This window comes from Diadema antillarum, unplaced genomic scaffold (genome assembly GCF_040938485.1).
Source record: "Diadema antillarum isolate AM-2024a unplaced genomic scaffold, OU_Dant_1.0 scf00000151, whole genome shotgun sequence".
Taxonomy (NCBI): Eukaryota; Metazoa; Echinodermata; class Echinoidea; order Diadematoida; family Diadematidae; genus Diadema; species Diadema antillarum.
Genome location: NW_027271040.1, coordinates 1,952,647 through 1,967,769, shown reverse-complemented (window position 1 = coordinate 1,967,769; position 15,123 = coordinate 1,952,647). Strand labels below are relative to the sequence as shown.

The 15,123-nt window shown below is 39.2% G+C and overlaps 1 protein-coding gene across 1 annotated transcript; it reads right to left on the bottom strand.

Annotated features, from left to right (window-relative positions):
- Nucleotides 1-377: 377 nt before the first annotated feature.
- LOC139721880 (uricase-like) lies at nt 378-14,644 on the bottom strand. Its single transcript, XM_071633202.1, has 7 exons — nt 14,506-14,644; nt 12,485-12,724; nt 10,827-11,022; nt 6,030-6,216; nt 5,492-5,615; nt 2,258-2,341; nt 378-758 (listed from the first exon to the last, which is right to left on the bottom strand). Exons 2-7 carry the CDS (start codon nt 12,698-12,700, stop codon nt 684-686), a joined length of 882 nt encoding a protein of 293 aa, XP_071489303.1. The 5' UTR covers nt 12,701-12,724; nt 14,506-14,644; the 3' UTR covers nt 378-683.
- Nucleotides 14,645-15,123: the final 479 nt, after the last annotated feature.

The following is a 15,123-nucleotide window of genomic DNA, read 5'->3' as shown; positions in this document are numbered from 1 at the left end:
TTTGGGCAGAGGCATATTAAAAAAAAAAAGAAATCTACAGGAGGAGAATTGGATTTTCACGCTACAAGATTAATCAAAGTCAAATTTGATGTGGCTCCATAACTCTTCTGTTCCTGCCCCCATATTAAAACAATTCACTGATTTATTGTTTTGTTCATTGATTTTATGTTTGTTTTTTTCTATTTTGTTTTTTGTTTTCTTTTTGTTCTTTTTTGCTATTGCAAGACAGGTTGCATTCAGTCACCTTTTCTGCACTGACAAAATCTCAGCACAGGGAAATGCTTTATAAATGACAGCATGCATTGCGATGGCAAATATTACACACCCCATTCAAGGATTTCTCAATTCTGATTGGTTAAAAAATGGTGTGGTAGATTAGTTCCTTCAGCATCAACTTGTATCCAAACTCAACTTGTTATTTACCATGGCATAATTCATGGGCAGTTCCCACTGACATTTTGATCCTTGCCTGCAATTTACAAAGAAGTTCAGGGGAATTACCAGCTAGGGCTCATACAACAGGGTTATATAACCCTCAAGGCAAGGTGTTCCATTCACAGTAATGTTGTGACATCTCTTTAAAAGTCTCTTTGGAATTTCTCATCTGAATTCAATGACATTGGTCACATCGCTTCCCTGATAACTAGATGAAAGAATTTCTACACTCCTGCACCATCGCGCCCTCACAGCTTGGCCGTCGGAGAACGACTAACACCGGCCCTGATGAGTCCATACGGCTTGTCAGTTGGCATCAACACCTGAAAATGACACAAATCAATGAAGCATGATAAACCTTGCAGGCAGCCTTGGTATCAGTGACAATATTCCTTCACAAACCAATTGTCAGGAGTTTAAGACAATTTCGTAACTTCGTGCAAAGTTTGCCAGAAAAACAATCTCATCATTTATACCTTGTACCTTGGTATATCAGGAATAACAAGGAAAAGTAGAAATTACGTGGTGCGCAATATATGCCCCCGCCGGAAGTAGCATTTAGTAGCAAAATGTACAATATAGGTAAAAAGATCAAGGTCAAAGGTCAAGAAGTCAAAGGTCAAAATTCTGTGTAGAAGTTTTGAAGCCCTCACCTAGTGCCATCACATACAGCAAACGGAATCAAAATCGGGTTAGAAATGGCGAAGGAGTAGCATTTTGTAGCCAATGTACAATATGGGTCAAAAATCAAGGTCAAAGGTCAAAGAAGTCAAAGGTCAAAATTCTGTGTAAAAGTTTTGAAACCCTCACCTACAGCCATCACATAAAGCAAACAGAATCGAAATCGGGTTAGAAATGGCGAAGGAGTAGCATTTTGAAGCAAAATGTACAATATAGGTCAAAGGTCAAGGTCAAAGGTCACAACTGAAATTCTGCGTACAAGTTTCAAAGCTCCCATGTAGTGCTATCATATAAAGTAAACAGAATCAAAATTGGCTCATATTTGACAGAGAAGTAGCAAATTGAACATTTTGATCACACACGGACGCACAGACGGACGGACACATGGACGCACAGACGGACACACGGACACACACACGTACGGAGCCCGTTTCATAGTCCCCAGCTCGAACTCGTTCGGCGGGGACAAAAACATAAAATGAATGGGAACTGAAAAACTACCCAAATATATTAAGTATCTCACAATATCCGACCTTGTTACCTCCACCAAGGAAGGAGAAGGGTTAAGTGATCATCAGCATTAGTTTGTCTGTTTGCAAGATAACTCAAAAGTTGGGAACGGATTTGAATGAAACTTGCAGGAAAAGTCGTTACTGACACAAGAAACAGATCTTTAAATTTTGGTAGCAATTCCGACATTTTTATGGATTTTTGAAGGATTTTTTTTTAATCCTTTCGTAGACAGGGTCAATGAACTTACAGAGGTCAAGCCGCACATATCTGAGGTTTGCATATTGCGCTGTAAGCGCATGCTCTAGTTGTTGGAGACACCGTGCAGCTGCAAGCTGATGACATAAACAAAGGCTTCCAAAATGGGAAATTAGACGATTTTCAGCACATGTGTGTGATGGTTGGGAATTATAGCTGCTTGGCGAAGATCTGTGCTCTCAGAGTGCTTTTTAGTTATAACGAGGTTCCACTGCACATGAATATAATAACCCTCCTAATACATGTGCGACAACCTGGAAATGCCATTGACATTCTGTGCAAACATGTTACCATAGTAATATCAGAGTTGAGGGCAGAAAAAAAAATACGGGGGTGAGAAAGGAAGAGAGGAAGATTCATGTTCTGTCTTTACCTCATTGTTATTTTCGAGTCCAATCTTCTTCAAATCGGCAAGGAAGTAGTGCACATTGGGCATTTCCATTGTGACTTCACCAACCTGAGATTGATATTAAACATCACGTACAACATCATTATTCAACAACAACAAAATATGGTGATCGCATCGACGGCTGTTACACAGGCATATTAAAAGTCTGGTATTCAGCAGTTCCAGCAGAATACAGACTGTTAACCCATTAGACTACCAATAATTACTTTTGTGTAAAGATTAAACATCCTCACTACTTGCATGATGTACTGTATGGTGGCCGTAAGTGCAGGGCCCCTTCTGAATGACAGAACCTTTAACCCTTAGAGGGCACATAGGATTACAGCCAAAATATAGTTCTCACATGCAAGCAGAACTGTTGATTATCGCTCTAAAATGTACGGGTATGCATAATAAACATGTGAAATATTGCCGTAATAACACGCTTCCAGTTGGGTAATGATGAAAATGCGCAATATTTGCCTAAAAGGTTCGCCGGAAGTCTACAATCTCAAAGCTTACCCTCATCATAGTTGCTACGTAATTTTTCATAATCGATTATCGGTAATCAAAAAATCGGGCCACAATGACATCAATCAATCTTCCATCTGAGAGTGAAGTTCATGCAGCTTGTTGGATAATACGATTGCAAAGGCACGATCATTCATCAGGTTACGTTCTGCCTTCCTACAATGCTGAAAGCGGAGTTAACAGGGAGGGCTCTTCTGGAATAAAAATCATGTACTACGTATGATCGAAATTATTCTTCACTTTTCATCTCAAAACACTACAAAACAGCTCGTCATCCTGGCAAATTGCGTCAGCCAGGTATTTTTTTGGTAGACCCTTTCAATGTATTGGAAGTAAATTTCAAGCGATGGAAGATGAAATTTGAGCCCTTCCGAGAACTATGTTTTGGCTTTGAGGGAAGTTACAATGTAGCATATTACATGTACAACCTTTTTTATCTGAACATGTCTTTTCCTTTACATCATCACTTGTTTTGTGTGATAACATGAATGATTCCCTTTAAGTGGGTTGGATAAATTAACTGCAAGTTTGTACAGTCAGCCTTGCCTAATTCAACCTTACACAAGTCTATTAATTCACCTAGTCAAAAAATTAACAAAAATAAAAATTTTGCCACACGTTGATATAAATGTTTTATTAAACTTTATTTCATTTTAAAGTCAAAATGTATGTAAGTCAAAGGATTTTCTCCAGTCTCTTTGGATTCAACTTTATTTAAAAGGCAATGTTGAGTGCACACGGGATCTGATACTGCATCACAATACAAATAGACAATGTCGTACCAGATACATACATGTATTCTCTTTGACATTTACCTGAGATAAGTACAGATTATGGGAATAATACTGAGTGAGATCTCTGAGGTCTTCAAACAAAATTGAGGAAAGACAATACTGATTTCAAAATGGATTTCAGTCTCATGGAGGTAAATACAATGATGGCAGCAAGATATGTATGCAGTCGCCCTTTGATGCATCTCATATCTGCGTTTCCAAATCTTAAAGGAGACCTCCGGATGATTTTCAGATTTTTACATTTGAACAACTATAAATCAGTTACTGTAAAACATGATATATTCGCGGCATGAAATTTTCGCGAATTGGAGCCGACAGCCTTTTTCGTGGCATGAAATTTTCACGAATTGCTACTGGCATTCAATGCATGTAGTGTAGACAAAAGCTTTAGCGTGCATTTTAATTTCGTGAATTTTGGCGCTCGCGAAATTCGCGAAATTAAAGTGCACGCGAAAATTCCTCGTTTTACAGTATACTGAGGACAGAGTTTCAGAATTTGTGAAAATTGGGATGAAGAATAAAAATATTTTCAAAATTTAGAACAAATTGAAATGAACAAGGATGATGACATGGCAGAGTCACCATAAGAATGCATGAGTTGGGGCTCAAGGAAGCAGAACAAAAGAAGAAGGCATGCATAGATTTTACACAGGTGAATTCGCAGGCAAGCGATATTGTAATTGAATTACACTGCTACATTTCTGAACAAGGAAAAGTAGAAATTACGCGGTGCGTAATATATGTCCCCGCCGGAAGTAGCATTTTGTAACAAAATGTGCAATATAGGTAAAAAATCAAGGTCAAAGGTCAAAGAAGTCAAAGGTCAAAATTCTGTGTAGAAGTTTTGAAGCCCTCACCTAGTGCCATCACATAAAGCAAATGGAATCGAAATTGGGTTAGAAATGGCGAAGGAGTAGCATTTTGTAGCCAATGTACAATATAGGTCAAAAATCAAGGTCAAAGGTCAAAGAAGACAAAGGTCAAAATTCTGTGTAGAAGTTTTGAAGCCCTCACCTAGTGCTATCACATAAAGCAAACGGAATCGAAATCGGGTTAGAAATGGCGAAGGAGTAGCATTTTGTAGCAAAATGCACAATATAGGTCAAAAATCAAGGTCAAAGGTCAAAGAAGACAAAGGTCACAATTCTGTGTAGAAGTTTTGAAGCCCTCAACTAGTGCCATCATATAAAGCAAACAGAATCGAAATCGGGTTAGAAATGGCGAAGGAGTAGCATTTTGTAGCAAAATGTACAATATAGGTCAAAAATCAAGGTCAAAGGTTAAAGAAGTCAAAGGTCAAAATTCTGTGTAGAAGTTTTGAAGCCCTCACCTAGTGCCATCACATAAAGCAAACGGAATCAAAATCGGGTTAGAAATGGCGAAGGAGTAGCATTTTGTAGCAAAATGTACAATATAGGTCAAAGGTCAAGGTCAAAGGTCACAACTGAAATTCTGTGTACAAGTTTTAAAGCTCCCATGTAGTGCTATCATATAAAGCAAACAGAATCAAAATTGGCTCATAAATGACAGAGAAGTAGCAAATTGAACATTTTGATCACACACGGACGCACACACGGACGCACACACGGACGCACGGACGGACGCACGGACGCACGCACGGACGCACGGACGGACGGACACACGGACACACACACGTACGGAGCCCGTTTCATAGTCCCCTGCTCGAACTCGTTCGGCGGGGACAAATATGTGAACCTCCTATGTCATCATCCTTGTTCAGTGTAATTTGTTTAAGGTTTTTCAAACTATTGCTTCTCTGCTCAAGAACCACAATAAATTCCACAAATCTATACATGGAGTTGTCGATTTATGTACTACATGAAGTGAAATTATGAAAATCGTCTGGAATGTCCCTTTAACAACTGCTACTCACCTGAGGAACCAGCTTCATGATTTTCTCCTCGGCTAGATACAAGGTCTGCTGGACAGACGGGGAGTAGACTCCAGTGGAAGGGGGACCAGCGAAAGTGTCCAAAATGACATCCTTGGCATGTTGCCTAGCAACATAAAGAATATGGACAAAAGAGAGAATTATGTCACTTATAGTAGATTAGTGTAAATAATGCAAATGAATACAATATAAAGAAAGACATTTGGACCAATATTCGATTGTTTTCAATGTCTTGCAAAGTTACAATCTTAGCTAAAAATGAGCTGGAATTTAAAAAAAGAAAAAGAAGAGCACAATGTCTCAAGCAGTTTATGAAACATTAGCTTCTGTATTTGACTATCTTGCAAAAAGCTCCAAATTTCTCCGTGATGACACTTTCCCACAATGCCAAGCAAACTTGCCTCCAGTAACAAATTTGCTGCTGTACACTTATGCCAGGATGAGAAATTGTTTAAATGGAAAAAGGGGCTCACAAAGAGAGCACATTCTATGCAGCATGCTGGGAAGGTTGTGCACCTACCATGCTTTGTCCTCGTCGAGTCCGTAAAGGGTGGAATAGCGCCACCTAGCGTACACGATGGTGGAAAAGACTCGATCTTTCATCTCTGGTAGGGATGTGTACTTGTCCTTGATGAAGCCCACAAAGCCAGACTGGGTCGTTTTTAAAACCTTCAGGTCCTTGATGCCAGCCCAGACCTGGACTAGTCCTAAATTCAGGAATTATCATGCACAAAAATAATCAGTTCCTTTCTCAGTGTGTTTTTGTTTTTGCAGTTGTTGTTGCATTTTGTTTGGATACTGTTTTGTCTTTTTTTTGTCTTTTCTTTTGTGGGGTTTTATGTGTGATTTTAAATTGGGCTTTGACTGCAGTAAACAGGCTTGCACAGAAGTCATAAAGCTGCAAATCGGTATGGGAAGGATCTTGACAGAAATGTGGCATATACACGTACCTGAACTCGTTTCAACCTTCTAGCACAACTCTGGCCTCACAAATTTGTAGTAAATTTTTCGAAGCAAACCTCTATGGTTGACATTATACAACGTCCCTGGGGTTAGGTACTTCTATTGGATTTCCACATACACACTGCACTGTGTTATTTGCTACACTCGGAAAAGCGGCTTTCATTTTTTTCAGCACTAGAAATGCATGCACAGTCTGCATCTCTTCACATTATTTGTCATCTTTATCAATGTTTATACTTTTCAAAGCACACTATTACAACATACTTCTTGTAGACTATGGACTTTGACATCAGTGTACATACCAGTACATTTGTATGTTCCCTGTTCTTGACATCTAGTCTTACAAATCATCTCAACAAAATCTGACCTTTTATCTTAAGTCAGGAAACAGGTACTGATAAGGTGAATATAGGTTGCTTAACCACATTGGCAGGATTGACTGGGAGGGTATCATATGCTGGAAGTACATGATACTGTTTAACTTTGTGCTTTAACAGTACCTGAACTTCCCTTACGAAATCTCAAAATTTAAAACTTTTTCAAAGGGATAGTACAGTATTGGTGGAGATGAGAATTAGGCTTTTAACTTTTTGTGAGATACCAAGAAAACGCTTACGAAATAGTACAGAGCAAACCATTTTAAGAGGAATTCAAAGTTTATTTGATGAAAAATTGGGTTTGGAATGACTGAAACATCCCACAACAAAGTAAAACAAAGCAATCGTAATAAAGTGTTGGTGCCACACTTTACTAGCAGAATTAATCGCTCTGTTTTGGATATTGTGGCCATTTCAAAACCAATTTTCATAAAATAGACGTTGAATTCCTCATGGAATTACATGCTCTTTCATGTTTCACAAGAGGTTTCTCGTATCTCACCAAAAAAAAATGTTAGAAACCTGAAATTATGCCTCAACCAAAACTACTTGTATACAATCCCCTTAACACCTTTTCAACAATCATAAGATGTAAATACAATTTTAATGCAAACACATATTCAAACCCAGCATGTTTATATATATAACCTGACTCTTAATATAAACTAGTACAAAGTAAATATTTGAAGTAGACAAGGCATGTTTACTTATCAATTTTCATTCATTGCAACCCATCATGGAACTTAGCCATTTGTACAGAGAGGAAACCTACTGTAACATTGCAAAAGTGCAGCAGTAAAGTTGTCCCCAGTATATTTGACCCTGCAGATGCCCCCTCCTGAGATGCACCCCCCCCCCCCCATCATTAAGAGTGGTGCAGTCTGCAAGTAGCTTAGTTTGCATAATCCCAAGCCAGTCAAGAGCTGCTAGAGAGTTCTTTGTGGGTGCACAAAGACCCCAAACTTGCCATTGTTCTAGCTGCTCTACCAAGGTGAACATCTCCCAATGAGCATCTCCTCAAATCCGAAATTTGCCCAGAAAATCTGCAGCCTGAAGGTATGTTTCTGTATTTTTGAATTGATTTCCTGTTTGTTCCATTCACAGAGTATGAATACTTTGAATTGCATACTTGTTTGACTTAATTTAAAGGTAATATTTCAAGTATTGATGATGAAAGTTTCCAACTCATGCAAGTTTGAGTGATGTATTGTATAACTTGTGTATAGTTAAGTGTTATGGTTCTAGAGGGAATAAGTGAACAAAATTGAATTTGTGTGTTAGTCACATATATTAGTAGTGTGTTACATAGTAGTACAAAGATATATGATGCATGTAAATGTAGTATATGGTAGCTAAAGTATGCGTATGTAGTTGATGAAACTTTTGAAGAGTTCAAAGAGTTGTCTCATAGGGTATACCATGCTATGTTGCAAGGAACTTTGAGATGCAAGAACAAAGGACTAGTTGTTTGTACTTGATGCTAAGCTGTGTGTGGCTGTGTGTATGAGAGAGTGTGTATATATTACACCTCATAGGCAATGTGTAGGCCACTGATTACTACATAGAGGCATATATGCAAATTAGTTGGAAGTTTGGATGTGTGTGGAGAGAGCAAGCTGGCAGAGAGAGAAAGAGTGAGGTGGAGAGGGAGAGACAGGATGAGAGAGACTGGAGAGAGAGAGAGAGAGAGAGAGAGATTGCTTACCTCAGTGTGCATGTGTGTAGGAAGGCGTTGTACATACATTGTATATCTGTGGAATTAGGTAATAGGGCATAGTGCAGAGTGCAATGGCACAGAGTGCAGTGACTTTGTGTGCCTACTCTCGCTGACTTTCCCTCTTGTTACTATGGCAACAAGATAAGATTCGGTAGAGCCAAGGAAGGAGTGTATATGTACACATGCACTGTATGGCTGAATACTTTGTTACCTTAGTTCTCCTTGTTTAAGTAGAGTTGTGGAAAGGTGATGTAAATACTTTCTTGGATATTAGTTTGCCAATTATCTCATTTAGTGTTTTAGATTCCACTTATACCTTAGTTGTATATCATCAGTCATTTAGTAGGAGTATAGAATAAGATTAGCCATTTATGTATTTATGAAGCAATTTCAATTTGCATGGCTTCTGGTCAAAGGATTAGCATGAACTTGGATTTATGGCTTTTTGTAGCATTTCTTAACTTATCTGCTGTTGTGTATTCTTCTGTCAAACTGAATTGTTTAACAACTTATTTGGGTTACAACATATGAAGCTATAATCTCCAAAACAGTGGTATATTGTGAGCTAATTTCAGTTAGAGTTTTGATGTACTTTTGCCTCTTGCAATCTATCCATATGTTTATGATTTCATGCTGTGTTATTAATTCACTAGGTTCTGCAAACATGGAGCCAGCAGAATTTCTGTAATTCTGTAACTGGACAGTCACTCGCCAGTTACTGTACATTCCTTTATGAGCACAGGCTAGGTAGCCAGGGTGAGTCTCATAAAGATGTTTTGTTGATTTATCAGATCATTTGTGTCAATATGTATCATTTTCTAGACATTGAGTAGAATTTATGTACTTCTACACTTGTCTATGTTTCAGTTGGATTATCTGTAATCCAGAGCTATGATTATTTCTATGGTTTCAATGATTTCTCATGCTTTACTTACATTTAGCTATGATGAATGGGAAATAGTGTTAGTATGGAGAGACTAGTTGACGTGTCAGACTACAAAGATACAATCATTATGGAATATTGAATATAATGTATTGGTAAACATTGTTAATGCCTAGTTTACAGTTTACTGATATTGAAGTCTTCTTGACGTCACATTCTTTTTGCTTTGTATTCTTGTTATCTTCACTTCTGTTGAGTGAGTGATGGGTTTGATAGTCTTTTACATACACTTTTTCATATGGACTTATGCAGTGATGCATTGTGGTTTGATAGCTGGCTTAGCTGAGAATTTCTCATTGAATCATTCTTTTCTTTTACATGGTTACATACTATGATGTATTGTTGAGTAAGCATCATACGTTCAGTTTGATATTCACAGTACATGTTACCTCTTTGGTGCAGTAACACATGTTATTTATCTTTCTCTATGTTGAACGTGTTTATGAATGTGTTTCAATGACTTGTAAATATTCATTTGTTTGTTTTGCTGTTTGTTTACTCCAAACACAGGATTTCTTTTTTTATCATTTATTTCTGAGCGGAATAAAAAGAGATGAAACGTAACTTCGGCCTATGAGTGCGTTTATCCTGCGTTACACTACTGTATGTGTACTTTGTGTCTTGACACAGATAGGAGGTACACAGTGATAATAAAAATATCTAAATGAGTAAACTGATCAATACACATGCCTTGTATGAAGTTATGATGGAGCTTTCTAGTTTTCAAGCTTGTAACTGTGATGGCGATATAAAGGTGAACATGCATACTCTGCACGAAATCATTGTGATTCTGTGACTTACTCCTTTCTCTTATTATAAAGAAACAATATATTCATTCTCACTGCCTCACAATTTTGATTCATCAACATTACTGCTGGCCTGAGATGCTTGCAAGCTCTAAAATGCTAAGTATAAGTTAATATGGGGATAGGCTTATAGTTTTATATATGGGCAACATTATAAATTCTTATTGACCATTCAAAACGGCACTGATTGAGAAGACATAATGTGAATAGATATACATGTAAATGGCTTTGATGAAGAAAGGTTTTGCTTTCTGAATAGACATGAAGCATACTGCAGCAGGCAGGATTCTGTCATGTTGATCTTTGTAAAGTCATTAGCTAGTATTGGTGTTGCTGATGACTAACTTTTTTCAGAGCAACAGTTGGTCTTAATCAGTGAAACTTTTCAATACATTTGCATCTGGATGTGGAATATCCAGTACCTGATTTCTTTTTTTTTTTAATAAAATCTCCACAACTGCTTGGACAAAAACAAACTTTTATACACACAAAAAAGAAGAAAATCTCTTACCTCCCCTCTTCTGCACTAGGTCACAGAATCTGGTACACTCAGGGCTCCAGACGAAGGCATGGACATGAGCGGCGCCCCCTTTCTCGATGCGTCGCCATGGAGCCTCCTCAATGTGTACGCGCACTGCATTCACGTGACGAAAGGAGGACAGGAAATGTCTGCAGAGCTCCTGGCCAAACTGCTCTGGTGATCTTACCTGTGTGTGCAGGTTGTCAATTTGAGATTTTATTCAAATGACTTTGTCATCTTTCATGGGCTGGAAAAAGTTGAAGAGGGTTCACACAACATTAAAGGGAGCGTATAGTTTTGATTGAGACGTAATCTTAGGTTTCTAAAATTTTTTTGTGAGATGATGAGAAACCTCTTATGAAATATGAAAGAACATGTAATTCTATGAGAAATTCAACATGAAAATTGGTTTTGAAAAGGCAGAGATATCCAAAACAGAGTGATTCTAATAAGTGTGGGACCCACAGATTTTTTTAACATCGCTTTGTTTTACTTTGTTTTTGGATGTTTCAGTCATGCCAAACCCGATTTTCATCAAATAAACTTTGAATTCCTCTTAAAATGGTCTGCTCTGTACTATTTCATAACTGTTTTCTTGGTATCTCACAAAAAGTTAAAAGCCAAATTATAATCTCCACCAATACTGTACCATCCCTTTAATATCTCGGTTATTACAACTCAGCTTTCAGACACTCTTAATAGCCTTTGCTCCCTAGGGGAAATACAATGGAAGAGAAAAAAAATAATACAATGAAGGAAAACAATTTAAAGGAGCTATGCAGTGCCAATACACGTTCAATCATCAGTATTTCAAACTACCTTAAGGTTGATCAAAACTTATGTGGCCGAATAAGTGTACCTTACAATGATATTTCTAATAGCTTTCTTCAGATCACACTGTACTTGAATATATGCCAACAAGAAAATCCCTCTAAACCAAAGACTCTGCCACTGACACTATAAATTTGTTAATCATAGATGATTAAAAAAAGATATTGAAATGCATATCCCCTTAGATTGGGCATACATATAATAACTTGCATCCCCAATGTTGTTACCGGTAATCATATCAGTAAGGTGGAAATGTGCAAGTTATGAAGAATTTCCCAAAGCTTCTTTGTTGCTCAAATTGTGACTGTTCATTTAAGTGGAAATATATTTTGGAAGATGAACATCATTTTTTTCTCTTGTGATTCAGCAATTGTGTACAAATTTCTTTCTGAATTTGTGCAGATCTAATGAATCTAACCAGCTCCATCTACATATCTCTCTAAAATAAGATACGCAGTGAAATTCTGTGGTGCAAACTTGATGATAAAAATTGCAGCAAAATTCCCCTACGAGCTGATGGTTTAAATATTATGACAGACAGACATCATTATAATCCATTGTGGTCTTTACACATAATACAGTGGACTCCCGTCATAACAAAGTCCTCGGGACCGGCAGTTTTCTTTCGTTTTATCTTTCTTTCTTTATAACCCAACAAAACAAAAATACATGGTGTGGTTAACGTTGCGGCCTGAATTTTTACTTCGTTGTAACTGGAATTTCATTATAACCATGTTCGTTATAATGGGAGAGCACTGTATCATCAACACTGGAAAGGCTTCAAATGGCTGTCCACTTGAAGTCACCGACAAACTCACCCCAACTAACTTTGCCAGCGCATAGACTGTATTCTTCTGAGTGTCGGTGGGAATGATGTCTGAGTTGTCGCCAAACTCGAAATCTTTCTTGGACTCGAGGCTGAGATGGACACTGACCTCCAGCTCTTTCACATGATGGACATTCCCCTCTGTGCGGAGGCGGAGGAGCTTCACGCCACTCTTACCATAGTACGTTTCCTCAGATACGAAATCCATGTCAGTTTCAAAGCTGCAACAAATCTTTGCAAAAAAGAAAGAAAGAAAAAAAAGGTTGGCTTGAAAGTCAACTGGTCAGGAGAGTCATACAAAATGCAAAGAGCAGTGGAGTGACCTCAAACCCCAAATCAATAGTGGAAAATAATCTAGGCAAAGCTGCACAGTCCCTGACCAGTCAAAATCACTGTAGGACCAGTAACTTTTTCAGGAATGAACAAGTAAAACATGGCAAAACTGGGTACTTACTGGTCCGACCTGTCTGTCGGACCAGTATTTAAAAAAAAAAATAATAATAATGGGTTAGTGTGCAACCCTGATCTAGGTTAGGAGTTCTAGAACTTAGTATAACAGTTAACGGTTAGATAGGTACCCTATTTATGCATAGATGTTTTTCTTGGTCTTGGCCTTGGGTTGTAATGAATTTAACCGAAATATCAATCTGCATCTGGTTGTCGGGGATATGTTTCACGGAGACTGCCTGTGTCTGGCTTCACGGAATCCCCTCCTATACATGGAGGAGAGCCATAAAAAATGACCAGAAATTATAAAAAAACTAAAATCCTCGAGACAGATGGATTTTCCTGTCTAGCATTCTTTGAATCCACTTATCAAGTTCTGTATTCACAGGAGCTTTGCTTGCCAAATTTATCTGTATGGTTGCTAATAATATTTCACTTGGAATGACGTTGGTTTGAATCTGTGATCTGCATTACCCATCCATTTTTAGTGAATATTCCTACTCTAGGATCCTGCCAGTGCCACTGTTGGCAACAGCATGGCATGGCATATGCCCTGCCCTGCCCTGCATGCCCTGCATGCATACTCTGCAATCGACCGGAAGATCGGTCTGTAGGCCCTATCTTGTCATCCGGGATGTGTTGCGCAGAGACTAGTCCTAGAGACTAGAGTCTACGACCCCGTTTACAGACAGTGCAGGGCCGTGCCTAGCCCCGGAGACCCGCCGCTTGCACTGTACGTTGGGGCTGCTGGTCGCAGTTAGGCCGTGCCTAGCCATGTGGCATGTATAGCCCGGCCTCAATTGCGGTACTCGACCCCCCAATTTTTGTCCGTTCATAGTGCTGGGCTCGGCCCGGGCTTTTAAGTCAAACCTTTCAATATTTTGTCGTAGTGGCGCTCTGCTTGTAAACAATCGACTATTATTGGGAGCGTGCCGGTCACAATTTGGTACCGCATTTGGCCCAGTGCGTTTACAGTGAGAAAAGGCCGGGCTCGGCCGCGGCTCGAGAGACTACCTCCAGAGCTTGGCCAAATGCGTGGCCGATTTTGGTACCGCATTTGGCCTTTTGCGCGTTTACAGTGAAATGAAGACCGGGCTCGGCCACGGCAGAGCCTGGCCCTTCCACTCAAGTCAAGTGCTGTAAACGGGGTTTACGTCTGGCTTCACGGAATCCGATCCCCTCTAACATTACTAATTACTCGTCCAGCTATGCTGGAGGAGAGCCAGAAATGTAAAAAAATTGTCAAAAAAAAAACCCTCCTCCGACCACACAGATTTTTCTGTCAACTCTACTAGCTCTGCACGTGCTAGCAAACATCTGTCGTAGATTTCTATACCAATCTTCCACACTCCGTCCATCTGCATTGGCGGCATTGACGTAAAGTAAATGTAGTGCAGTGTAATGTGCTGTGCTGTGTAGGGCCTACGTTGAACAGCCACGGTCCACGGATATCGGATGGCACAGTCATCATCTCTCGATACTACATTCTATTTCTCTGTTTTTTCAACCACGTCACACAACAAGTCATTCACCTTGACATAAATACCACCAAAGTGCTAACCGTACCTGTGTCTTTCACGATCAGCTCCCGATAATCAGAGGTTAGATACTTAAAATACTCTTCGTGAGGATGAGAATCTCAGCCAGGCTAGGAACACTGTTTACGTATGGAGTGCACTGATGCATCACACATCACACACATCACATGGCGATGGCATGGCTGGGGTTGCACAATCGCGATGCACGACGTCCGATTGTGCACGTAACCTGCCAGGGTTAGCCTGTTTTCAGGCAGACCAGGGAGGTGAGAGGAACCTCCCTGCCGATGGGCAGACTATTTACCCGTTCCATACGGGAACCTGGTGGCCTGTGTACAAAATCTATGGGGATTTCAGAATTCAGTATGGAATGGTTTAAAGAGGTGCGGAGGGGGCGGGGGACGGGTACCGGTGGGGTGGACGGGGGTGTACAGGATTCATCCCCATCTCTATTAATCATTATCATCAAATTATATGAATATCTTGTCTCCCTTTGAGATTCATACAGGCTCAGTCTAGAGCAGAAACTGAACAATATTGTAAGAAAGCTCCGTCGAAAGACCTAGCTTTTCTAACAAGAAATTTCATTTGTTTTGATCTTCAGGAAATCATCACTGATTGTTTTTTAAACGAGACATAGAACAGC

Excerpts from the sequence above, each read along its gene's own strand:
- LOC139721880 (XM_071633202.1), bottom strand. The coding sequence starts at position 12,700 with ATGGATTTCGTATCTGAGGAAACGTACTATGGTAAGAGTGGCGTGAAG. Across the intron at positions 6,217-10,826 it reads CCTAGTGCAGAAGAGGGGAG|GACTAGTCCAGGTCTGGGCT; the intron begins GTAAGAGATTTT and ends TCCTGAATTTAG. Across the intron at positions 5,616-6,029 it reads CTCGACGAGGACAAAGCATG|GCAACATGCCAAGGATGTCA; the intron begins GTAGGTGCACAA and ends TTATGTTGCTAG.